Here is a 27,241-nt window from a genome sequence, read left to right as displayed (position 1 = left end):
GGTGGGTCTGATAGAGAGTAGATCACAAGAGCTGAAATGTATTGCTTAATGAAGGACAGTATTCTTGGTCCTCAATTGGTCCAGTTCCAGGGTTTATTGCTTGAGGACAGTGGTCTTGTGAACACCAAGATCCAGGTCAGAAACAGTCAGAAGTTTTTGGCATCGCAACCTCCTATATCTAGGCCGTTCCCCATAATACAGATCCCAGTGTTCTGCTTTCTGAGGTTCTGAGGTAAGGGTTACTACTTCCTGAAGCCACAATGTCACTGCACACTAGAATATGTGATAGGCAGGTGTCCTTTAGAAGCTGCCACCTTCTCAGGACGAAAAAGCCAAAATGTAAAAGAACCACCTTACTGATACAGTCTTTACAGGGTTGGAGAAAACCAGGATTCAAGAATCCTACTTACATAAATGTTACCAAATAATAAAACCATAGATAACTGCCTTACTTTCAGAAGAGGTATGATGATTAAGACAATTTGATAAAGTATTTTCTAGGTCGGAAATGTGTTCCGAAATATATATATATATATATATATATATATATATATATATATATATATATATATATATATATATATATATATATATATATATATATAGTGGAGTTATCTAGAAGTTATCTGACAATTTATGTTTTATCATTTAATTTTTTTCTTTCAATTGAATGATCATGAGGCAAAAAGTCACTCTGCGGAGGAGGAGCTACGCGGGCATCCAAGATGGTCGCGTGAGCAGAGAGCTCCCGAGACCCGCGCCGCCCTTCTTTATCTATCCTGCATGTATCCTGGTCACTTCGACGGCCTTTTGGAGTGCTACTCTCACTGATGCTGTCGATCCTTTTTTGGTCGAAATCGGACCTTGGGGACCCTTTTTTCTATCGTCTCCAACTTTCTGGCCTAACCCCAGATGCAACCGGGGTCTCAACTGCCTATTATGGCCGAGCTGTAATGCAACAACAACGGCTGCCTGGCATCTGGCCCACCGGTGGTGTGCCACTTTCACTTTCGGTTTCCGGCCCTCTCGTCTCTGACTCCTTGGGACCTCCTCCTTTATCTTGGCCTGCCACTCTCACGGTGAACGCTCTCCTTCTTTGGGCTGGCAAGGAGGCCCGTGGCATCCTCTCTTAAAACTACACTTTTGAGTTTTTGGACTTATCACCGTCCCGCTGCACTTGGGTGTCTCCGGCCGCCGCTGAATGCAACATGGCGACAAAACCTGAGGCGGAGAAACGCAGGAAGGCTGTAACTCGGGGGGGGTCGATCCAGTCCAATATGATCGAGCGCTACACCCAGCCGAGAGGCTCCCCTGGTGTCACCAGTGTTGGCTTGGAAGACCGGAGGAACGACATGTCGTCTTCCTCTGAAGTGTCACTTCAAGACCTTTTGGCCGCCATCTCTGGACTCAAGGCCGATATGAGTCAGCAATACGAAGCCATCGTGTCCAAGATAGACACGGTGGCGGTGGATGTTACTCTTATTCGAGCCGACCTGGCCAAGACGAACAAGAGGGTGAAGGAATTGGACTTAAAGGCATCGAGTTTGGTGACGGACATGGCGGAGGCGCAATCCGAGATAGGAAATCTGCGTTCCTCACACGACCTCTTGCTTAAACGCATGGAAGACTACGACAATAGGGCCAGGCGGAACAACATACGCTTGGTTGGAGTGCCGGAAAACAATGGTGCTGCCTCGATCGATCTACTGGTCGAGGAACTTATTGTCGCTAAACTCGCTCCTGCAGTGCTCAGCAAGTTCTTTGCCGTAGAGCGCGCCTATCGCTTCCCAGGGGGTCAGGTGAAGCCAGGAGGCCCGCCGAGGCCTATCATCGCTAGACTGTTTCACTATCGGGACAGAGACGCTATTCTACAGGCCGCTCGTAAACACGGCCCGTTGAAGTACGATAATAACTCTGTCTCTATCTATCCTGATTTCACTCCCCAAGTGCAACGACAACGTTCTGGGTTCCTCGGAGTGAAGCGTCGTCTGAGAGATCTGGGACTGAAGTACGCCATGTTGTTTCCAGCTCGCTTGCGGATTGAGTTCAGAGAACGAGCTTATTTTTTCGATCAGCCGGACCGTGCTAGTGACTGGTTGGACTCGTTGCCGAAAGATGACACTGAGAGCGGAGGCCCTGGTGGTGCGAAAGGTGGTGCAACGGCCCAGGAGTAACGTGGGCCCCCGGAGGTCCGACTCGAGACTATGAACTCTACAGAGTAACTTTATTGTATGCTTTATGATTATGCCCGTGGTGGTGCAGGTGCGGGTGATTTCTCCCTTCCTCCTCGGGGGGTTCTTTGTGTAGATCAGATGGGGCGACAGGCACACTGCAGTTTGGGGTGGCTTTTTAGTCAGCAGGGGTGCATTGTGGGGGGCGTTGTAACGGGTTCTTGGTTGGGGGGTGGTTTTTGGGGGCTTGGTTGTGTTTCATGTTTTTTGTTATTTTCCCTTTTTCATGGTATGTCACTGATTGCAAATATTCTGGATTCATGGTTGTGGGAGGGGGTTGGATCGGGTCGCCTTTTCTGGGATGGGGGGGGTGTGAGATGCAGGTTCTTTCTTGGAACATCAACGGTTTGGGTGATAGAATTAAACGTGGCATTGTGTTACAGTTTCTGAGGCGCCATGCCCCTGATGTTGTGTTCCTTCAAGAGACGCACTTGATCGGTAATGCCTGTAAGGCTCTTGACCGTCTGGGCTATCGACTGGTTGCCCACGCTGGTTTCACCACCGGGTCCCGGGGAGTGGGTATAATGGTGAAATCCTCCCTAGCCCTTGAGATTGATGATGTTATCCTGGATGATCGGGCGGTATGCTGCTGTCTCCTGGAGATGGGAGGGTAAGCCAATTGTATTAGTGGTTGTGTATATTCCCCCGGGGCTGCAGGCTACCACCTACGCCGATCTTGGCAAGTCTCTTCTTGGTCTCCCTGATGGTCTGTTGATCATGGGCGGAGACTTTAACTCTGTTATGTCTGGCGAATGTGATCGGCTGCCCCCTAGAGTTTTGCCGCAATCCCAGATGTGGCTCTATGAGATGGCTGAGACTTTTGGTCTGGTGGTTGTTTGGCGTTCGCTACACCCTGCCCTGATGCAGTATACCTTTCACTCTGGTGCACATGGCAGCCTCTCTCGTATAGATTATTTCTTTATGCTGGCTTCTACTCTATCCTCGGTCCGGGAGGTTCGTCATCTTCCCCGGGGTATCTCGGACCATTCCCCCTTTATGATTAGGATTTCTGTGGGTGGTCTGCTTGGTAACAGGGTTCCCCCTGTTCCTCCCTGGCACCTCCGGAACCCCCGGCTCCGCTCAGATATGGTGAAGGCTATTGACTGTTACTTTGATGAAAATGTGGGCTCGGTCACCTCCCCTACGGTTCTCTGGGAGCCCTTTAAAACTGTTATTCGGGGATCTGCACTATCTCTCATTGCTGCTGAGCGGAGGGCTAAGAGGGAGGCCGTCCTGGCCCTTGAGACTGAAATCACGGCGCTTGAAAGTGAGCTGGGTGGGGACGATACGCCTGCGCTGTTACACACTCTGGAACTGAAACAGGCAGATTACAAGGCTTGTGTTACCGATGCTGCTAAGTTGATGCGAGCGAATCAATTGGGCCGGCTATATGATGTGGGTGACAAGGCCAGCAAACTCCTGGCATGGCTGGATAAGGCTGAAAGAGCGAGTCGTGTTGTGCCTGTTATTGTTCGTGAATCTGGTGAGAGTGTGTCCGACCCCGGCGAGATTGTTGATTGCTTTGTTGACCACTTCCGGAAGGTTTATACCCCGGTGAGTGATCGTGATGAGGCTGATTCCAGGCTGTTGTTGCGTGATATAGCTCTTCCTTCTGTCTCGGAAGAAGAGGGCCTTGCTCTGGAGGCTCCCTTTACGGTGGATGAGATTGCCCTTGCTATCCGATCTTTACGCTCAGGTAAGGCGATGGGCCCGAATGGTTTGCCCATCGAACTTTACAAACTTTGCCCGGACAAGATGGCCGCCCATCTACGCAATATGTTTCTCGATGCGTCCGAGGCTGGAATCCTTCCACTCGAGCAGCGCCTAGCTACTATAGTGGTCATTTATAAGGATGGCAAGCCTCGTGATCACTGCACCTCCTACCGCCCCATTTCCCTGCTAAACGCGGAACCTAAAATCCTGGCCAAGGTTCTGGCCAATCGATTGTTGTAGGTGATTTGTGACTTGATCCATCCGGATCAATCCGGTTTCATACCGCACAGAAACACGGCCCTTAACCTGCGTAGGCTTCATGGTGTTCTTGCGAGAGCTGCAACTCTCACGGAGCCGGCGGTGGTGGCCTCTCTAGACGCTACTATGGCTTTCGACACCATCGAATGGCCCTATCTATGGGCGGCCCTCTCCAAGTTTGGCTTTGGTCCTAACTTTATTGCCTGGGTCAAGCTCCTCTATGAACAACCACTGGCTCAGGTTGTGGTGAATGGTAGATGCTCTGACCCCTTCCCATTAGGCCGCGGCACCCGTCAGGGCTGTCCGCTTTCCCCGCTCCTATTCGTGCTGGCGCTTGAACCCCTTGCGGCGTGGCTTCGGTGGGAACCCTCGATTAAGGGGATCCGGTGGGCGCCAGATCTAGAGGATCGCGTCTCATTGTATGCCGATGATATTCTTCTTTATTTCACTTCCCCTCAAAAGTCCTTGAACGTCCTCTTCGACGTTCTTACATCCTTCGGTAAGAACTCTGGATTGGTCATCAACTGGACCAAGTCCTGTGTTTATGTCATAGCCGGGGTTCTACCGCCTCTGCCTCGCAGGTTCCCAATTCTGGTGGCTGCAGACGGCTTCAAATATTTGGGGATTTATGTCTCTACGGTTTCTTCAGTCCGCTATGAGCGAAACTTGTACGCTTCGCTCCGCCGACTCAAACAAGATGTGAGACGGTGGCGTGAATTGCCCTTATCCCCATTGGGCCGAGCGGCGCTTTTTAAAATGATGTCGCTCCCCCGATTTCTCTACGCCTTGCAGAATTTCTTTGACCCAGTTCCTGCTCGCTACTTTCGCGAGGTCGAGAGTTTACAGCGACAACTAATTTGGGATGGTCGTGCCCGTATTGCGTTGTCCAAGCTCACCCTTTCCTGGTACGATGGTGGTATTGCTTTGCAAGATATTAGACGCTACTATTGGGCCTCACACCTGAGCGCTATTAATCATGCGACGTACTCATCGGAACCCGCTCCCGCCTTTGCCTTGGATAAATTTTTATTGCCCGGTGGCAACTTTAATAGGGCTTTGTACTCGAAGTCACCAATCCGTCTCCTTACGGGTCCTACGAAGTGTGCAGTGCGGGCCTGGAGGGATGCAACTGTGGCTACGGGCTGGGGTGGCAAGCTGACGCGTATGACACCACTGTATGATTCGGATCGATTGGGCAACCTTTGGAAGACGAAAGGGTTTGATAAGTGGGACATGATTGGGATAAGTAAGGTGGAGGATCTTTGGGCACGGGGCGCTGTGAAGTCCTTTGCAGTCCTGAAACTGGAATACCGGCTCGATGACAAGGAGCACTTTCGATATATGCAGGTTCGACATGCCTTGTCCTCCGTCTTTCCCCCCGGTACTGATATTCCGCAATCCTCCCCTCTGGAGGACCGTGTCCTAGACGGCCCTGTCCCCGATAGCACGATTTCCTTAATATATAAGAAGCTCATTAACAACAGGGCTGACCAGCTGGAGAAACTTTGTGCTTCTTGGACAGCTGACGGGCTTGAACTAGACGATGAGGACTGGCAATCCGCTGTGTCCTCCCCGAAGGAGGTGGCTATTCCGGCTCGACTTCGTTTTGTCCAGCTGAAGATCCTCCACCGTGTGTATGTGACTGGTATGCGTCTGGTGCGAATGGGATTAGTATCGGATGGACGATGTAGGCGTGGGTGTGGTATGGATGGTACTTTTCTCCATGTTTTGTGGGAATGTCCGATGGTCTCGGCCTTCTGGTCTAGAGTGCATGATGTTATGGGACGTGTTACTGGAGTCCCTCTCCTTCCCGAAGCACGACGTTGCCTGCTTAATGTGTGGGAGCCTTCGGACTGTAATGCTGCCCAGACGTTTTGGGTCACTCTGGGCAACATGGTTGCGAAGAGGGATATAGCTCAGCTCTGGGGCTCCGCCAGACCACCGCTGCTCAGTGCCTGGAAAGAGAACATGGACTGGTGCATGTTTCGAGAATAAAAGGTGTATGAGGCACGGGGGCGTCCCAAGAAATGGTCCAGGGTCTGGGCTCAGTGGAATTCGTACCGCGGAGATATTTGCTCCCCTCCATTTGACTACGAGGCTCCTCTCCCCTCCTCCCCATGATTGACGTTCCGTTTCCTGTTTTCCATATTATCTGTGTTCTTTCTCCTGCATGCTCGCCCCCCCTTGCCAGATGCGTTCCTTTATATACTTATTCCTTTTCCCCTTTCCCCCCCTCCTATGACCCTTGCCAGTATGATACCATGTGTTTGTGTGTTGTTGTTTGTCTTCGACAAAATCATAAAATTAAACCTTTTCTATCCTTTTGATATGGTTCTATGTTCCACACGATAATGTGCGCTCAGAGATTGCTTTAACAGCGTACTGTCCCCTTATTTCCTTTTTATCCTTTCGTCATATGTCATAGCGGCCGGCCCTGAGGGGTTGTAGGCAGACGCTGTGTACTGTGCATTTTACAAATAAAGGATTTAAAAAAAAAAAAAGTCACTCCGCTTTATCTCGCATAGACTGTTTGGGTAAATGACTGCACCCACTACCTCTTTTATTGCACTAGTGACTATATTGACTTTTTCATGTGGATTTAGATCTACCAGTACTATCCCATTACTTTTTTTAATAAATAAAAAGAACTTGTTTAGTGCACACATACATGTATAAATCAATGCAAATGATCACTTTTCTCCTCAACTTACAGTTTAAGCTAGTCAATAGAATTCCCACCATTTATCCCAAATCCATTTAATTTTCTGGGGGCATCCTACAAAGGTTCCTCCACCTTGGTGACTTGATAGAGTTCCATACTTAAGCGATAGCCCTATTAGCTATCAAATTACCTAGACCCACCCGTGCTCGCTCTCCTCTATTACCTTCGACTTCCTCCAAGAGGCCCAGGAATGCTACGCAAGCCTACACCTCCAGCTCGAAAGATGGATTCCCAATATCTTGTCATTACAGGGCATGAGCACACCATGTGAAAAAAGTGGGCTTCTCCTTCGCATGCGCGGCCGGCACAGGTAACATCGGTGTTGGGGCACGGCGGGTGGGGGGAGTGGACGGACGACGGGATAGGGAAAGTAAAATTAAAAATAAATAAAACCACTTACCTTGTGCTTGTCGCATCGCAAGGTAAGTGGTTTTCTGTTTTTATTTTAATTTCCCTATACCTTCATCTGTCTTCTTCGCCGCCCCCCCCCCCCCCCCCCCCCCCACTGCCCCACACAGTTACCTGTGCCGGCTGCGCCTGCTCCTTCGCCACATCTCGCACAGCCATGCCACAAGTGCTTACGGACCCTCCGCAGCCTCATTGGTGCCAAGTAAGTGGTGAGTAAATAGTTTCGCTGGATGAGGCGGAGCCTAGCGGCTAATTCTCTCGGAGCCATGAGTACCTCTCTCCATCCGCTGTCTTTTATCTTCCCCTCCCAGGCTTCCCATTTGGATCTCAATGCCACAAAGAGGTCCGGCGTGTAAATAACTAGCGATTTATATAACAGGGAAATTCGGCCCAACAATAAATGGGCTTTAAAGGGACTGAATTGAGGGGAATATTCAATGGGTCATGATGGGCTAGAGCGCGTGGCGGTGCTGGAGGTATTTGTAGAAGTGGGACTGATACAGGCTAAAATCCATCCTCAAGTTTGAAATTATTTCATGTAGGAGCCCTACCGTTTGTGCCCAAAGTTGGAGATACCAATAAGATCCCATCTGGCCAAACCCTCCAATTATGCCATCTGGCTCAATCACCCCCCCTTTCCACAGGGAAGACTGTAATATCATCCTCTTGTCCCAGCCCATCCATCTCAGGGCCAACATCTATGTCTGAACCAGTGCTTAATTTGTAAAAAAAAACAAGTGCCAGGTCCCTCATCAGGAGGCCACTGCAGCCCTCACCAGCCATTGTTCCAGCACTGCCAATGACTGTAGCAACACAACTGCCAATCATGATGCTTCTACAAATGTGGCAATTCAGGCTATTCCACCCACAGCTATAATAATGGCATGAGTTGAGTATTGTATTGTTCTTTTTTTAATGAATATTGACTTTGTAAACTCTGTTGTTATGCTCATCTTAACATTGGACAGACCGCGTCAACATCTGGTGGACGGTCACTAGAGCCCGTGCTGACAATTAAGTGCCGGTGCCAAGCACCGGAAACCACCGGCTTAAATTATGCCCTGGTCTGAACTGTTACTAACAGGATGGAGGCCCAAAGCTAACCCTCTCTTTTTAGTCATTGAGCAGAGGCACATCAGTTGTGCTTGTAGCAGAAATGGGATTCCATGGGATTAACCGAGTGAGATAATCTCATATTCACTTTTTTTACGATGTTTTCAGGCATGTGAGAGGGGTTCCGTGTTTACAGTCTCTTGGTAATTTAGAGCAGTCTCTCCTGGGTATTACTCTCTTTGGTGAGAACAATGAAGATAATTATTTTACTGGTACTACATTTCTTCCAGCCCATAGAAAGTCATTATTGTTAAAAATAATAACGACCGAACAATAAAGGAAAACTACACGTACATTACTGTGAAAAACAAATTGGGGTTCATTTGCTCGGACCTGTGTACATGGTTGTTGTAATACTTTATTCGATAACACAGTATCATAAAAGTAAATACAATTTACAATTTCATCACGAAGGGTAAAATAGATAATACAAGTTCCAAAATACAAAAGCGAAGGAGCAAGTTAAAAACAAGTTAAAATACACATCGATAGTAAAAACAAGTCCAGTCTGATTTGTTCCTGGGCTAGAAAGTGCTAATTAATAAAGTGCTAGTTGGTATAATACCACAGTTATACCGCTTGGTATCCTACCCTATTCTCAGTTGAGCAAGCTTTGTTCGTATTTGCCATGCTTTCCCCAGAAATTTTGCAACTCCGCAGATTACCATCATGGATGTAGTGTCTGTTGTTAGAATGCGGAGAGCCACTGAATATTGCCTTGTTCCCAGTTCTCTACAAACTGGTCTTAGCCATCTTCTTCTGGGCCCCCTGTACGCCCTAACAGGCAAACAGGAAGTGAGCTAGAGACTCAGTGGAATCAGCACACCCCGGGCAGGTAGCTTGATGGTAAGAGAAGTCTCTCCAGCTTCTAGTAAAGACATTCAGGGGTAGGGTTCCATACCTCAATTTCAAAAACAAAGTTCTGTCTCTTGGGTTTCTAATGAAATCCAGAAAGGGTTCTAGCTTCCTCTCTGGCTTATGGAGCAAAAACTGGTCGGTTAAAAAGCCCCCCTTTAGATTTTTCAGGTCTCTTGCTTGAATCCACTCCCAATAGAGTTTCTTGATGATTTCTTTCGGGAGTGGTGACTGAGAGATCCACTCTTCACTTAGCCCCAAATTGAACACCAGATCCCTCAATTTTTTTTCAGCCAGCCAATCTTCATTGGAGAGTTCAAAGTAATAAGATCATCAAGGACAGCCGCATAGTTGACAAGCTCCGGTGTCCTTCTAAGACGTACCCAATAAAGTAGAGGCCGAAGGCCAACAATGTCTTTAAAAGAACGGCGACCCATGTCGTGGAGTAATGGTTTTAAGGGAGTGGAGGTAGGGAGACACACTAGCTCTCTCAGAAACGTATTCTCTGTTTTAACTAAATCTGGGACTCTGTCAAAGCCCCACAGTTCTGACCCGTAGGTTGCAGCTGCCAGGGCCTTACCATCGTAGACTGCTAAAGCAGTGCTATGGGTCTACTGGAGGTCGCACAATGATCTCTAGAGATAGCTCCTGCCACTCTTTTAAGGCTTAAAAGCATTTTAGCTACGTGGGAGTCCCACTTCATTTTACGGTTTATCCTGACTTCCAAGTAGTCAAAGGCTTCCACTTCCTCAAGTAAAATACCATTAAGGGAAACCTTAATCCTCCTAGCTTTCTTGCTGCTAGACAGCACCATTAGTTTAGTTTTAGTGGTGTTAATTGTGAGCCCACGTTCCTCACAGAAGGCACTAAACCTATTTAAAAGTTTCTGGAGACCAGAGGGTGTCGTCTGCAAAGAGTAGGGTCGGTATCTTTTCACCTGCCAGGGTGGGGGCATCCACTGGGTCCTCCCTCAAATGGTCTGCCACCCCATTTATAAAGAGGGAGAACAAGGTGGGAGCCATCACACATCCCTGGTGGACCCCCCCCCCTGTACTGGTATTCTCTCAGTCAGTTCTCCTGCACTCCCCCATCTGATTCTCGCATAGGTACCATCAAACAATCTTTTGATTAACTCTAGGAGATATCGCGGTAGGCCCATGTCATGCAGCACCTGCCACAATTTAACTCGCGGTACAAGGTCAAAAGCAGTTTTAAGATCAATAAAGGCTAAATACAACAACCCCTTGTCAATGGACACAGTTTTCCAATATGTAGCTGTAAATCTGAAGTCTTGGTCCATTGTACCTATTTTCTGCCTAAATCCTGCTTGTAGGTGCGTTAATATGTCTCCCTCCTCTAGCCAAACCACCATTCTGGAGATCAGAACCCTGCCAACCACCTTTTGGATTACATCAATTAAGCTTATTGGTCTGTAGTTAGCAGGGTCCTCTCTCGCCCCCTTCTTGTGTATTGCGACCACTTCCGCTCCTTTCCAGAAATCTGGTACTAAATGGCTCTGTAACAGGAGGTTCATCAAATGTAAAATGAGGTTGCCCCAAACAATGGGGTCATGAAGAATTAGATCGCCAAGTAAACCATCCAGCCTGCCTGAACCTCAGAGAGTGTAATGGGATCAACTAATTTAGGATCCATAGTCTCTGGTTCGGGATCTAGTTGGACAGCCGGTATTTGCTCTGAACCATCCTCACAACTATAAAGATTTAAAAAGTGGGAAAACCATTGCTGTTCAGTTATTTTGTTTGGGAGGGAGTCAGTTCCCCTTCTAGTTAGTTTATTTATTAGATCCCAGAGAGAGTTGAGTCTTTTAAAAAGGCCACCTTCCTGAGTTCCTGCCAATGATCTTCCTCCCATGCCCGTTTTGCAGATACCGTGATATTTCTATATTCCGGTCTCGCTAACCTTACGGCGACAGGATCTTTTTTGCGTAGGGCTATAGAGATGGCTTTTCTTCTTTCCCTGCATTCTGCGGTAAACCAGGGATTGCCACTTTTGTATGCAGGATTTTTCCTACCTCTGGTCCCCTCAATTTTAAAATGGGAGCCTATGATATCTATAAAGGCCTTGTAAGATTCACTGAGATCAAACCCTGGCATGGGATTGAGCATGGAATTCAAAAGGGAGAGTTCCACTGTCTTAGATGCCACCTGGAGAGATATAGTAGACAGTGTTTCCTCCTGACATGCCACCTTATCCCATTTTAACCTACGATTGCAATTGGATGGAACTACTGCTTTTGTGGAAAGGTGAGGATTTATGGGCTTCCCTTTAGCTTCCCATCTGATGTCAGCGCAAAGTGGATTGTGGTCACTATCGGGCATCTGTTTGACCTCCCTATCTATTACATTCCCCCATACTCTTAAATCTAAGATGATATAATCAATATGTGAGGGGCCATTCAGCCTGTTGAATGTCATAGCCCCATTGGGGTCCGAAGTTGTGCTCCCATTAAGGGCCCGCAGATTGTATTCCAGTGTCAGGGTATTTATCTGTAGGGCCCTGACTGTCCATCTCTTAATGGGACTCACGTTTAATGTAGGGATAGAGTATTTCATATCTTGCTCGCTAGTCCCCAGCAGATTTTCCTTACTTAGGGGTTCATACGTACAGTTTAAATCACCTCCTAAGATGATATTGGATCGTGGAGGGATACTTGCTAAAGCCGTTTCCAGGGATAAAACAGTGGTCGAGTTTTGATTGCTTGGGCTTCCTCTGGCATATACAATGAAAAGGTCAACTCTATTGCCGATTCAGGGGTCGTTTAAAGGATAAGTGTAGGATGTCCTCTGAATTTGCATTGTGGACAGAAATATCCAAATTAGTTGTTATCTTAACCCATATATGTAGGCCCCCCGATGGCCGACCCAAGCCTTGAGTTACGGCAGGGACACAAAAGGTGGTATAACCAGACTTATACAAGGGTACCAAGCTCCACGTCTCCTGGAACATGCAAATCTCATATTTATCAATAAATTTGTGCCACTCTGGAATATCCAGTTTCTTTTTGAGGCCTGCAATGTTCCAGGAGAGGATACGAATTATGCCTGGTTTACCCTCCCCAACCCCATTTGGTTCAGTGTCAATTGAGGAGGGCTGGATGATAATTTCCTCTTCTGAAATGCCCTTCCACTCAGTAGGAGTCCTACTGCTAGTTAACTGTGAACTAGGTGATAGTGAGCTCATAGGAACGTTCAGTGTATTCGCTACTCCTATTCCACTTAGAACCATAGGTGATACGTTGGTGAGTCAATCAACCTCATCCAAGCCTGCAAAGGGGGTAAATCTGTTTGATGTTTGGATGTTAAAAACTGTCCCTCCCAAGATGTTATAATAGTGTGGCTTGCTTGTCCTAGGTTGCCGAGGTAATAATGACCTAGGATAAAAGTAGCTCAAGTCGTGTATCCTTATCCCCTCTCCACCAATCTCAGACACCTGGTACCAGTCATTTAGGTACGAAATGACCCTTCGGTCCCTAAAATTTATGATTATTACATCTCCCTGAGTGTCTTTCGGCCTCTGGCCTACCCACCCAAGCCTTCTCACATTTATGATTTCCCCATTGATATTGGGCGGTAGTTGTCTATTGTTCACTAACCAATAAATCACTTTGTTTTTTAGGTCAGTGTACCCTTCCTTTATCCCTGGTTTCAATTCTGAGACCCTTGTCAATATTGCCACATATGGGGTGGCTTCTGGGGGCAAGTCAATCTGTATATTCGAACCTTTGGAATTCCTAGGATCTAACATCCTCCCACTACGTTCCCCAACCATATCTGCTGTTTTACTTGGAGTTGCTTCGGATTCCTTCGCCCCTAGATGATGTAGATGTTTGTAGGTCGATATTGGATTTAGAGGGGGCCTGTATTTTTTCTGATACCTGGAGTGTTGGTTTGACAATTTTATTCCCTTTACTTAAAGGTGTCAGTTTAGGGATACTATCCACTTTACTTCGGTTGTCTATTCCAGATTTCTTACTATTATCTGCTAGCAAACCTTTTAATAAAGTTGTATTTGAGGTTATAGCTGATTCTAAGGACTCCAGCTGAGTTGCTAGCCTTTTAGTTCTTTCCACAAGGGGTAACAATAAGGATCTTACCAGGTGCTCTATATTCCCTATTAGGTCTTCATGTGGGGAGGGGTGAGCCAGTGTCTGGGCTGGGATTATGTTCTTAGTTCCTATCTTCCTCATCATTGGGGGATTCTGGGCGATATTAGGTACTTTTGCCCGCCTACCTTTGTGGGTATTTCCCCCCCCCTCTTTCTCTTTAATGTAGGCTTATTGATTGGTGGTGGGGGTGTAAGTTGCAGATTATTCTTTGGAATAGACATTAAGAGATGGAGTATCAAGGATTCCTCAGGGATAATTTCTAGTGAGGGATCTATGCTGGAATTCCTATCAATCAGTGACACTTGTATAGCGCGCTACCTACCCGTAGGGTCTCAAGGCGCTGGGGGGGGTGGGGTTGCCGCTACTGCTCGAACAGCCAGGTCTTCAGCTTCTTCCTGAAGGAGAGGTGGTCTTGGGTCAGGCGCAGGTCGGTTGGGAGGGAGTTCCAGGTCTTGGCGGCCAGGTAGGAGAAGGACCTTCCTCCCGTAGTCGCTCTTCGGATGCGGGGGACGGCGGCGAGGGCGTGGTTGGCTGATCGGAGGTGGCGTTTGGGAGCGTAGAAGTTGATTCGGCTGTTGAGGTAGCTCGGGCCCTGGTCGTGTAGGGCTTTGTGTGCGTGGGTGAGGAGGCGGAAGGTGATTCTTTTGTTGACGGGGAGCCAGTGAAGGTCTCTCAGATGTCCGGTGATGTGGCTGGTTCGTGGGATGTCGAGGATGAGTCTGGCTGAGGCGTTCTGGATCCGCTGGAGTCTCTTCTGGAGCTTGGCGGTGGTACCGGCGTAGAGGGCGTTGCCGTAGTCCAGACGGCTGGTGACGAGGGCCTGGGTGACGGTCTTCCTGGTCTCGGTGGGGATCCACCAGAAGATCTTCCGTAGCATGCGTAGGATGTTGAAGCACGCCGAGGAGACGTTGTTGACTTGCCTGGTCATGGAGAGGGAGGAGTCCAGGATGAAGCCCAGGTTGCGTGCATGGTCTGTCGGTTTGGGTGCGGTGCCCAGGGCGGGGGGTGAAGAGCCCAGGATGAGGACCTCCGTCTTGTCAGAGTTCAGTTTCAGGCGGCTGGTCGTCATCCACTCGGCTACCTCTTTCATCCCTTCGTGCAGGTTGGCTCTGGCGGAGGCGGGGTCGTTGGTCAGGGAGAGGATCAGCTGGGTGTCGTCGGCGTAGGAGATTATGCTGAGGTTGTGTTTGCGTACGATGGCCGCGAGGGGGCTCATGTAGACGTTGAAGAGGGTGGGGCTCAGAGATGACCCTTGAGGGACGCCGCAGATGACTTCGGAGGCCTCTGACTTGTACGGTGGTAGGCGGACTCTCTGTGTTCTTCCGTCGAGGAAGGAGATGATCCATTCCAGCGCCTTGTCCTGGATTCCAACGTTGCTGAGGCGCTGTACTAGGGTGCGGTGGCAGACAGTGTCGAATGCCGCGGAGAGGTTTAGGAGGATGAGGGCCGCTGTTTCTCCATTGTCCATCAGGGCTCGGATGTCATCGGTGGCGGCGATGAGGGCGGTCTCGGTGCTGTGATTGGCTCGGAAGCCGGACCTTGAGGGGTCGAGGGATCCGTTCGTCTCGAGGAAGGCGGCCATCTGCTTGTTGACGGTCTTCTCGATGACTTTGGCTGGAAACGGGAGGAGCGAGATGGGGCGGTAGTTCTTGAGTTCGGTGGGGTCCGCTGTTGGTTTCTTGAGGAGAGCGCTGAGTTCGGCGTGTTTCCAGCTCTCAGGGAAGGTGGCGGTGTCGAAGGAGGTGTTGATGATGTCCCGCAGGTGGGGTGCGATGACAGCGTCGGCCTTGTTGAAGACGTGGTGAGGGCAGGGGTCGGTCGGTGATCCGGAGTGGATGGAGTTCATGGTGCGGATGGTGTCTTCGGTGCTGATCGGGGTCCAGGCGTGGAGGGTGGTGGTGGGGGGTGGTTGTTCGGTCTTGGTGTGCGTTGGTTGGTTGTTGAAGCTGTTGTGTATGTCCGCGATCTTGTTGTGAAAGTATGAAGCGAGGGAGTTGCAGAGGTCTTGTGATGGGGTGATGTCGTTGTTTCCTGCGCTGGGGTTGGAGAGCTCTTTCACGATGTTGAAGAGCTCTTTGCAGTTGTGTGCGTTGTTGTCCAGTCGGTCCTTGAATGCTGTTTTCTTGGCGGCGCGGATCAGCTGGTGGTGCTTCCGGGTGGCAAGCTTGAGGGAGGTCCTGTTGTCCGGTGTGGGTTCCCTATTACTATTACTATAAGGTGTACTAGTCTTCGATAGTGTGGTAGCATCGCAAAAGATAGAGGGGATACTGATGTCATTGTTAGCAGGGGTTGTCTTCCTACTATTCTAGTTAAGGGTTGTGGCTAACTGGATTGGCCCTAGCGAAGAGCGTCTGTTCTGGAGCTCTGTGGATAGACGGCGCTCCACCATTTCAATCTCCTGCCCGAGCACCGAAGCAGCTTTTGTAAGATACTGCTCAATCGTACCTCTTAATGGCCCTCCCTCTAGGGATATCCTGCCCTTATCTGCCTTAGTGCCCTTTGGAGACATTGTTCATAGACGCTAATAAGCTGATGTGCTAGATTGCTTAAGCTACGAGATTTGTACAATGATCTAGTGATCGGGGCAGACAGGGAAATATATGATGTAAAAAAACATAGGGATGGTTGCAACCCAGTTCAGAGTTGTAGATTGTAGGGGCGCTTGTTTTCCCGGGGCATGGATGTCAATGCTATGGCCCGTCCCGGCCTCTGACGGCCACAGACGGCCCGCCCTCTGCGCGGGCTCAGCCCGGCGCGTCCCGCGATGCAGGAGATGGGACGCCCTTGTTTTAGCGCCTCCGGGCGCATTTGGGGGCGTGTCCAAGTTGAAGGCTCCTGGGTGTTGTAGTATTCGGGGCTAGGTTCCCCCCGATCTGCGGCTGCGCCTGATGGATTGCGGCTCCTGCGGCAGGGGGAACGACAGCTGGACTGAGTGGCAGCAAACAGAGTTCCCAGCAAGGGAAAGCGAGAGAACAAGAAACCTAGGGCGTCAGGCGTCTGTAAGTTGGGCTCCGACTCCGTTTAGAACAACCTGCTCGTCAGCAGGTGGGACGCCCTTTTCTAGCGCCTCCGGGCACGTTTGGGGGCATGTCCAAGTTGAAGGCTCCTGGGTGTTGTAGTATTCGGGGCTAGGTTCCCCCCGCTCTGCGGCTGCGCCTGATGGCTTGGGGCGCGTGCGGTGGGGGGGAACGGCAGCTGGACTGAGTGGCAGCAAACAGAGTTCCCAGCAAGGAAAAGCGAGAGAACAAGAAACCCAGGGCGTCAGGCGTCTGTAAGGTGGGCTCCGACTCCGTTTAGAACAACCCCTGTGTACATGGACTATGGGACATCTGCCCCAATAAATGGGGAACATTTGAGTTGGTGGTCCCTCCATCCTTGTTGCTGAGCATTGCGAACTATTGGCTATTTGGACGAAGTAAACAATTGCCAACTGGATCCTGTTTTCTCTTGCAGGAACTCCGCCACCCCATGTTTGCTCTACATTTATGCATGTACCAACACTTTATTAAAAATGACTGAACCATAAATACTTATGCTAGTCCATCTAAAAAGGCAACATTTAGAGGCTCAAAAACCCTTACTTATGTTGGAGAATGGTGAACTTGTGTGGTGTTATACAAGGCAGCAGTGATGAGAAAGTGAATAAATGGTGCCAACCCCTTCAGAATTCTTTTTCCTAACTAGACACTGGGACACAGCTACAATTTGTGTCCAGTGATGCTTAAGCTCCTGGATGTTTTTATATGTACTGTTGTTTTTGTATTCCTTGTTTCCAGATTACTTTTTATGTGAATGCTGTAGCAAGTGCAAGACAATTGTGTTGAAGATTGACAACCGTGGCACTTAGGTGTGGTTTTTGGGTGCAGATCACAACAGCCAGAAAATGTGAAACTTGTCTCAGTATGACCATGAAGGCATGCATCCCCAGAGAGCAAACACTTATGGATCAAAGTGTCTCTGCCTTTAGAGGGCATTGGGGGCCTGAGAGTCAGCAACAGGGTCATTCGTGTCACTCAGCTGTTCGAAATTCCCATCAGATGACAACCTCAGGGCAAGCATTATAACACAATAAAGAAAAATAAGAGGTCTGGGTCCCATTGTGTATCCCATTCTCTTGGCATTAACATTTAACTGATGAAGTGGAACAGGCCATATTCGTGAGATGTGACCAATTCAGGAGTTATTTGTAAATCAGCTAGTGCAGGATCTTCGCACCCAGTCAAAAAGCTGGTGCCAGGCCAGGAACATTTGGGCTCTACAATGGCACATTTAGAATCAACTCTGTGATCTTGCAGATAAAAGAGATGTGTTCCTCAGTGGTCCGTGAATCTGTGTGATCCAGAGCGTTGTCCGGTGGCTGAGGTGGCATAGATGTCAAATAGGTACCTTAGAGATTTTCTATCTATTGAGCTTTTCATGCCTTTCCGAAGCCGTGAGCATTGAAGTAAGGGCTGGCACTAGGTGTCAGCATGTTATTTTATGTTAATTTTAATTTGTACTGCGCAACAGTTACCCAAAAAGGGTTTTCCGGCGCCAGCATAGTAGTGACAGAGGATTCTTCTGGGAGGTTGTGGGTGGTCCAAATGGATTGCCATCAGGTGGTGCTTTTGATGCTGTTGTGTATGTTGCAGTATCTACGGAGTGTGAGATTTGACCTCTTATCCTTTTGTATCCCAGAGGATTCTTCTGGGAGGTTGTGGGTGGTCCAAATGGATTGCCATCAGGTGGTGCTTTTGATGCTGTTGTGTATGTTGCAGTATCTACGGAGTGTGAGATTTGACCTCTTATCCTTTTGTATCCCATAAAAGAGAATAGGAAATGTAAAACTTCCAGGAAGGGGTGCTGGTCCAATTTCAACCCATGATAACTCTACACCACGGTGTATGATTGAACCTTCCAAAGCCAAAGCTAGAACCAACCAGAGGATTTAATTGGAGCTAAGTGAGTGGTACATTGAGTGGTACATTGTTTATGAAATCAGAGGGTTAAACACATAAAACATTTCAGGGCGGATGACCAAAGCAATGAGTCTTCCGACAATGTAAGGCCCGCTAGACTCTTGCATTCTAGTGGTACCTGAAGCAAAGATGAAGACGAGTTTGCTGCCGTGGTTACAAAATGAGCAACATGGATGTCAAATGCTCCTCTGTCAAGCAAAACTGAGCCCTCAGTACTATTGGGCCATTACATTTTTGCATCCCCTGAAGTATAACCCTGTCGAGATTTATTGGGGCAATAAAATAACCAATAAATATTAAGTATGGGCGGATTTTGCGGATTTGCAGTCTGCGAATTTGTGCATAATGGCAAAAAATCCGCGAGTTTGCGGGAAAATCCGCGAACTCGCGGGTTTTTTTGCCATTTTGCACAAATAATGTGACACGTCTGTCTGTAGCTTTGCCACCACGCCGAAAGGCGCTGAGGTCCCTCGAGGGAGCTGTCCATCATAGTGAGGAAAGGTGCATACCCTAGTGCATGGGTACTCACAAACTTTCTCTCGGGGGCCAAACTTACAGTTTGGTTTGTGTCCAAGGGCCGCACCGGTGGGGTCAGGGTCAGTGGGGGTGGGGGCGGGGTGAGAGCAATACAAAAAACTGACCAGGAGGTTGATCACAGGTCCCTGCAGTGGGCGCCTTTGTCCACTGAGCCACCAGACCCGGCATACCTCCCGCTCTCCCTCTCTCCCCTCTTCTCTCTCCCTCTCTCTCTCCCTCTCCCTCTCATCCCTCCCCCTCCCTCTCCATCTCCCTCCCTTTCCTCACTCTCACTCCCTCTCTGTCTCCCTCCCTTTCCCTCCCTCTCACTCCCTCTCTGTCTCCCTCTCTTTCCCTCCCTCTCACTCCCTTTCCGTCTCATTCCCTTTCCCTCCCTCTCACTCCCTTTTATTCCCTCTCACTCCCTTTAACCTCCCTCTCACTCCCTTTCCCTCCCTTGTCCTCCATCTCCCTCCCTCTCCATCTCCCTCCCTCCCCATCTCCCTCCCTCCCCATCTCCCTCCCTCCCTTTCCCTCCCTCTCTCTCCCTTTCCCCCCCCTCCCTCTCCCTCCCTCTCTCTCCCTCCCTCTCACTCCCTCTCCGTCTCTCTCCCTTTCCCTCACTCTCACTCCCTCTCTGTCTCTCTCCCTTTGCCCTCCCTCTCTCTCCCTTTCCTTCCCTCCCTCCCTCTCTGTCTCCCTCCTTTTCCCTCCCTCTCACTCCCTTTCCCTCCCTCTCACTCCCTCTCCGTCTCCCTCCTTTTCCCTCCCTCTCACTCCCTCTCCATCTCCCTCCCTTTCCCTCCCTCTCACTCCCTTTCCCTCCCTCTCTTTCCCTCCCTCTCACTCCCTCTCCGTCTCCCTCCTTTTCCCTCCCTCTCACTCCCTCTCCCTTCCTTTCCCTCCCTCTCACTCCCTTTCCCTCCCTCGCCCTCCCTCTCTGTCTCCCTCCCTTTCCCTCCCTCTCCCTCCCTCTCCCTCCCTCTCTGTCTCCCTCCCTTTCCCTCCCTCTCACTCCCTCTCCGTCTCCCTCCCTTTCCATCCCTCTCACTCCCTTTCCCTCCCTCTCCCTCACTCCTACTCCCTCTGTCTCCCTCCCTTTCCCTCCCTCTCACTCCCTCTCCATCTCCCTATCTTTCCCTCCCTCTCACACCCTCTCCGTGTCACTCCCTTTCCCTCCCTCTCACTCCCTGTCACTCTCCATCCCTCTCACTCCCCCTCCCTCTCATCTCACCCTGCCTGTGTGTCGTGTCAGCCCGGGCACACACATACTCACAGCCGCACCGAGCACTTAACAGGTCTTTAAAAGACCATTTGCATGTTAATGAGGCTTTGATGTATTTCACCTCTTCTTAGGCCCCAGCAACTTTACTCTGGCTATTGCTAGGATCGCCCGGCGCCCACAGAGCAGCAGAGTCTCTCGCGCTGCTGCAGACACACTTTTAAAAAAAATGAAAACACGGGTACGATGTCTCAAGGTCCGCGGGCCGTCTCGGAAGGCTTGCCGGGCCGTACTATGAGTACCCGTGCCCTAGTGTGTGTGGCATGGCCAAACGGGCGGGCCTTCTATGCGAGTTCACATGCCTCTTGTTTATAAAGGGTCAGCGACCGATCAGAGCAGCAGATGAGAAGAAAGCAGCCTCCTGGTCACAGGAAGTACACAGGGATTGCGCTCGAGAAACTTGTGGATGCAATGACCTCCATCAAGGATTACATCTAATTGTAGGCGGTAGACATGGGGAGGAAGCACACCTGGACCGTGCTCACTAGTTGTTTGGGCTGATTATAATGCACAACTGAATTTGAGCTTCAACTCGGGCACCTGCTTATATCTGTAAGTGCTTCCTGTTGAGGTTTAATTTTTGTGACAGGAGCATCGTGCCAGAATTAATCCTGCCTGCATATTTATCCACGAAGATGCCACTGTGTTGTGCCTTACCTCTACTCAACTGGAGTACTTTCTACTAGCTAATCAGTTAGTGCTACCTCGTTGGGTAAATGTATAGTGCTTTTGATACACTACAGCTGGTAAAGGCCGGGCCAGAAGAGTTGTCTCCAGTGACCACGTGTGTCTGTAACTTTGCCACCGCGCCGAAAGGCGCAGACTAGGTCCCTCGAGTGAGCTGTCCATCATAGTGAGGAAAGGGCGGGAAGACTTTGCATACCTTAGTGTGTGTGTGTCGTGTGGCTTCTATGCGAGTTCACATGCCTCTTGTTTATAAAGGGTCAGCGACGGATCAGAGCATCTGATGAGAAGAAAGCAGCCTCCTGGTCACAGGAAGTACACGGGGATTGCGCTTGAGAAACTTGTGGATACAAAGACCTCCATCAAGGATTACATCTGATTGTAGGCGGTAGATATGGGGAGGAAGCACACCTGGACCGTGCTCACTAGTTGTTTGGGCTGAATATAATGCCCGACTGAATTTGAGCTTAACTCGGGCACCTGCTTATATCTGTAAGTGCTTCCTACTTGTCTCTAGTGACCACGTGTGTCTGTAACTTTGCCACCGGGCCGAAAGGCGCCGAGGTCCCTCGAGTGAGCTGTCCATCATAGTGAGGAAAGAGAGGGAAGACGTTGCATACCCTAGTGTGTGTGTGTGTGTGGAGGGGCTTCTATGCGAGTTCACATGCCTCTTGTTTATAAAGGGTCAGCGACCGATCAGAGCAGCAGATGAGAAGAAAGCAGCCTCCTTCAAGGATTACATCTAATTGTAGGCTGTAGATAATAGGGAGGAAGCACACCTGCCTAGCCGAGCCCGTGCTCACTAGTTGTTTGGGCTGAATATTTGAGCTTCAACTCAGGCATGTGCAAAAATCCGCCCATAAGCAAATTTGTGAATTTTTCGGCAATTTCGCGCAATTCACGGATCACGAAATTGCCGAGAATTCGCAAATTCCACGAGCGGAAGGATTTTGCGCCCATACTTATACATGTGGATTTTGGTGTGCTAAGGATCAAAATCTGAATGTCATTTCCAATTACAAGGGAAAAACTCTTATTTGGGTGGCACTCATTGCACTCAATAAATTCTGCCTCAGCCGAATTGGATTGTATGGGGGTTCAATAAATTTTGTACCAACCACCGGCCAACTGTTATTGAGGGCCTAAAAGTCACTGTTCAGCCTGAACATCTCTTCTTTGCCACACCAGAAGCAGTGAGGGCTAGGTGGAGGAATGGAAGACATTTAAAACTAGACCCAGAGGGATTCCAAGGCCCCAAACAGAAACCAACCGTCAACTAGGAAGGTGCAGTAGAAAGACAGCAATACTTGTGAAAAAGATAAAACCTAGCACCGGCCTGTATTGGGTCCATAAGAGGCCAACAGAGATGAAGATCCTCAGACTAGACAGAGGAAGACAGTCTGCAAGCTTATTCAGACTCCCACCACACTGATGTGGTCAGAGAAGACGATGCAACAAATGCAATACGTACTGACCCATTGTAGATCTGTTTAGCTGGAGAAAGACAAGCGAAAAAGGAGGCAATTGAAAGAGGCATCTGATAAACTGTTCTTAAAGAGTGTATTGCATTGAGACACACTGGAAAAGTGGGGCTGTGCTAGAATTGCCACATTGTGGTTTGCTAGGTATTGTTTGAGGGGTTGTATGGGTCCTAGAGTGAGAGAGAACAAACCTCTAATCTTCTAACCACAGGAATATTGATGATGTCTCACAACAGTGGTGCCTAATACAAACCCATATTTTTGTGGCTCACAAAGTTAGATGCCAGGACGCCCAGAGGATAACAGATGGACTGGGATTAGGCTTCTATCGTGGAATGTGAATGGTCTACTTAACAATGTGAAGAGGGAGGTGGTCATGGACGTGGTGGAGGGAAGGCGACCAACAGATATAGGCTGGGGGCTCTAATGCTCCAAGAATCCCACATATAGGAATTTAACAGTAATTTCCTGAGTCAACAGATCCTTCACTTTGTGCTCCATGCTATATATACCTGAGGTTCTAGAGGGGTGGCCACCCTTTTTTAGAAAGCAGCTGTCCTTCCATGAAGGCAGGGTAGGATGATAAAAAACTAGGCAGGTACATCATGATCTCCGAAGCACTGTGGGGGATCAGTCATAAGTCCTGTCGGTATATGCTACTTTCACCCTGAGAAAGGGATTTCTATGCACACTACATGTATTCATGCTTGAGGCCTGCCAGGAGATTCTGCTATAGGGAAACACTTCAACAAGTTATGCACCCAGTGCTGGACATAAGTAATGCATCGGCTACGGGCCAGAACTGTCCTTCTCAACTTACCGAATTTGTGAATTCATGATAAGTGAAGTTTTTCATCATTTAGCATTCAAAAACACAAGCATCCACCTTTTTCGTCAGGGTGCATTAGTCATTCTCCTGGTTTGACAAATTTTCTCTCACGGCAGTGGAGGCAGGCAAGATCACAGTAGTACAAATCCATGCACCATGACTATTGCACCATGCACCAGTTGTACTGACCTTAGGCATCAGGGTATGTCTCCATTTAGTGCCTAGTGGCTCACCAAATCAGAGCTCAGAGAAGCCCCTAGAGAAGAACAATATTTCTGACCCAACAAGTGTACAGGGACCCTCCCCAAAGACACTTTGGGAAGCCTTTAAACCAATGATGAGAGGGTAAGCCCTTGACGGCATCTAACACCATACATGGGATAGGCTGGAGGTGCTTGAACGCCTAAAGATGGAGGTGCTAGAGCCGAACCAATAACGCGAAACAAGGATCTTCCTAGAAACTTCCAAACTGTGCTACCTACAAGTCCTGCTGGATGAAGCCATGCAAATGTAAAAGGCATCCCATCACAGGTTCTATGATCAGGGCAATAAAGAAGGGAAACTGTTGTGTCAGAGAGGATGAGGTGAACCCATTGAGGACCTTCTGGGTGTAATAGGACACGGGGTAGAAAGAGGCTTAGTTGTTTGCACAATATTCTCACAATCTGAATGGCCTGCAACAGCAAAACCAAACCAAACATGATACAGAACTTTGTGACTAGCCTTCCAATAGCTATCTTCCCAGGACTAAGAGAAAGAGAGAGATGCCTTGCATACAATGGGGTGGGACTTGAAACTGACAGAAGTGACGTCTCCCTGTGTGCGTACCAGATGCAGGTGACAGCTCTAGCTGGGTTCAAATGATAGGAAACATTAGGAATCTCTAATCTGCATGACAAAGTTGTGGACAACGGCAAGAAGTTGTTTGATGACATATAAGCAGAATTTGGGCTATACCCTTCACAGTTCTTTGGATACTTGCAACTGAGCCATGCACTAAAACCAAACCTTGGCACAACAACAACCAAGCTGGACTTTAACCTTCAAGAAGTCAATCCCACCCCGAACTGTAACTGGATAAAATGATTTTCAGTATAAAGATAACTGGTGAGTCACACCCCTGGCACACTCCCATCTCTAAGGAAAGTGTGGTAGCTACATATTGATCTACCAGAGGATACTGGTTGGCTGACAGAGCTAATGGCCCCACAGTAGATAGCTATGGCTGCAAGATACAGCTCCACTATCTACACCATATTTATTCCACTAAATGTTTGCTCTGCCAGTTTTCAAGGTGACTCATTCTCCATCTTCCTGGGGTGCAAGACAGAGGAAAGTGACTTCACGATATGGGTATGCAACATTTATTCAGTGTTTCTGGTAGTGCTAACACTCTCTGAGTTTGAAGGAACTACAGTATTTCTAATTCTGTAGGTGGCACTATTATGTCCTACACTAATGGATCTTAAGCTTTTGATTTCTGTGGAAGTCAAAGATCCCGGCCTAAGCAATTTCAATGATTTGAGCCACAAAACAATAAACAAATGAAGAAATAGTTTAATTTATTTACTAACAAATATACAAAAAACACAATTTTATCTTTTTTTGGGCAGGTTGTTTTTTAAAACTCAATTAAGACAACCCATCATCCACACTATGTTCTGTGTGATGTGTAGGAAAGTGGGTTTCTGTTGCAGTACTTCCCCCCACCCCACCTTTTGTCTTACTTTGATGCATCTTTGACTGAGTGTGCACTAGGTTCCTCTTAACCGGGTTCCCATTGTCTGTGTTCTTTCCAAAAACTGTACCTTTGTTTCCACAATTGGCACACCTCCGAGGACTGGTACAAACTTGGTCTCAGATTTAGTCATTGAGTGGGTGTAATCATTTATTTGCCTATGTGTGTAGAATAAATGCTTAGCACTACCTTCTGATAAGCCCAACTGCTCGCCCACAGTGCCACAGAAAAGAGCATAAGTATTATCTACTTTAGCCTCTATAAAGCCTCTGGGGATCCACCAAACTCTGTGCACACTGTACCTCATTTTGGTATAGAATATTCAGAGCCAGCTTCTTACATGATGTACTTGAACTGCCCCATGAATCAATCTGAGGTTACCAACTTAATTCTTAGCCACCAATTTCAAATTCCTTTACACCTACCAAACATTTTAAATGTTTTTAATTTTCAATGTAGATTTTTTATTTATATACACGTTATTAATCTGTTAATATTATTTAGTTTTCTAAGCATTCATGGACCCCTGAGTAGGCTTTGATTCCAAGGGGTCCCCGTACAACAGGTTGAGAACCCCTGTCCTACACAACCTCAGCTTTGGCAGTTCTTTGTGTCTTTTGTGGGGCTGGACTGGGTAATTGCGAAACAAAACATCGCTCTGATGTGGAAGGCGGCAGAGGCACCAAACCATTTGAAATGGGAGGCAGGCCTAGAATACTGATATACGAGGCCAGTGGGTGCTCGCAAGTACATAAAAACATTTGGAAGGTGTAGATAGACTACAAGAGGGTGGTACATTGGGAAGGATTCGATCTAGTGGTACAAGGGGGTAAATTAAAGAGTTGGATATCACAGCCAACACATACATTTACATTCATGGTAGTGTTGAATGTAACTGTAAATCAACTAGGCATAATGTAATTGTATGAGATGCTTTATTTCTGTTAGAATGCTAATAAAATGGGGTTTTTAATTAAAAATACCACATTTTCTGCAATATTCTATTTTTTCAGGTCAAATATACAAGGGCTGTTAGATGTATAGAAACATTTGACTGCATATACAGTTAAAGAAGCTGCAACGTTTTTGTTAAAGATGATAGCATTTTTATTATAATAGACAAACCTTTATTGAGCTCCAAACATAGTTTTTTAAATTAACTTCTTAATTTCCCAGAAGTCGTGTGTGAGACAAACTAATGCGGGGACGGTAGATGCTGATTCAGGTGTCAACTTTGAAAACACTAATACCCTATCTAGAAATGGATGACTGATTTGCAATATTATGAGCAATTGATCTCGTGATTTTTGTCAATTGAACTAGAGATCTGTTCATTAACTGCCAATGGAGCAGTAACCCTTGTTATATTCAAGAGCCCTGATGAAGTTTGATGAAGTTCAAATCTTCTGAACAAAACACGGCTGGCTGCTCTCTTGGCTAGTTTTATGAAACATACAGTAAGTGAATAAAGAAAGCTCTATCAAGATACATAATTGTGGACTTTTTCAGTTTATTGGGTGCACCATTCCGTATTACCGTTTCCATTTGTCTCTGCTGGGCATCTGTATCATGTAACGGCTAGCACTGTGAATGGAGTCCGCCTTGATTGAAAGGAACTGTGTGGGAGGTGCAGTTGCAGGTGCCCTCCATTGTTGTTTGGTTCTTTAAATGAGTTTACATTCATGGTAGTGTTGAATTTAACTGTACATCAAGTAGGAATAATGTAAATGTCCAAGATGATTTACTTCTGTTAGAATGCCACTAAAATGTATTTTTAACACAAAATACAACATTTTTATCTATTTTATTCTATGTTTTCAGGGTATGAAAAAATCTTCAGTCTTCTTGAAAATATACAAGGGCCATTAGATGTACAGAAACGTTTTATTGAATTTACAGTTAAAGAAGCAGCAAGGTTTGTGTTGCAGCTGAAAGCATTTTTATTGTAACAGTCAAACTTTTTTGATGATCTCCAAACATAGTTTTTAAATTAACTCTTTAATACTCATATCTAGATGTCTGTTGTCTGTTTCTCACTTTTATTTTGCATTGTGCTTTTGTTTAGTCTTCTTTCACAGTACATATTGTCAGCTGTCTGAACAATATTGACTACAAGATGTGCAACCAGAAATTGTATATACTTCAGAATCAGTAGCTCAATCACAGAACTTCTTAACCTTGGACACTCCTAAAAGTGTTTGTGTGTGTTTTTATATGGCTATTAAAATGAAAATATTTCAATAGGAAGTCACCATAATATTTATTTATGACCTTCTAAAGGCTTGAGTAACAACTTACTTTGGCCAGAACTATTACTCCTTGTAGAT

At 47.6% G+C, this 27,241-nt stretch overlaps 1 protein-coding gene across 2 annotated transcripts in view; it reads left to right on the top strand.

Moving 5' to 3' along the window:
• The window catches only part of LOC147718704 (integrator complex subunit 6-like), a 340,537-nt gene that overhangs the window by 311,140 nt on the left and 2,156 nt on the right, over positions 1–27,241 (top strand). The window contains exon 17 of one of the 2 annotated variants that reach the window (XM_086918674.1): positions 26,736–26,829. The exons of the other annotated variant lie outside the window; for it this stretch is intronic. Coding sequence (XP_086774800.1) covers positions 26,736–26,829 — 94 coding nt within the window. The remainder of the gene's footprint in view (positions 1–26,735; positions 26,830–27,241) is intronic. 2 annotated transcript variants of the gene reach the window in all.

The sequence above is a fragment of the Lissotriton vulgaris genome, chromosome 4_1, assembly GCF_964263255.1.
Source record: "Lissotriton vulgaris chromosome 4_1, aLisVul1.2, whole genome shotgun sequence".
In the NCBI taxonomy this organism is placed as follows: domain Eukaryota; kingdom Metazoa; phylum Chordata; class Amphibia; order Caudata; family Salamandridae; genus Lissotriton; species Lissotriton vulgaris.
The sequence above is the reverse complement of the archived record's forward strand: the minus strand, read 5'-3'. Positions and strand labels throughout refer to the sequence as shown.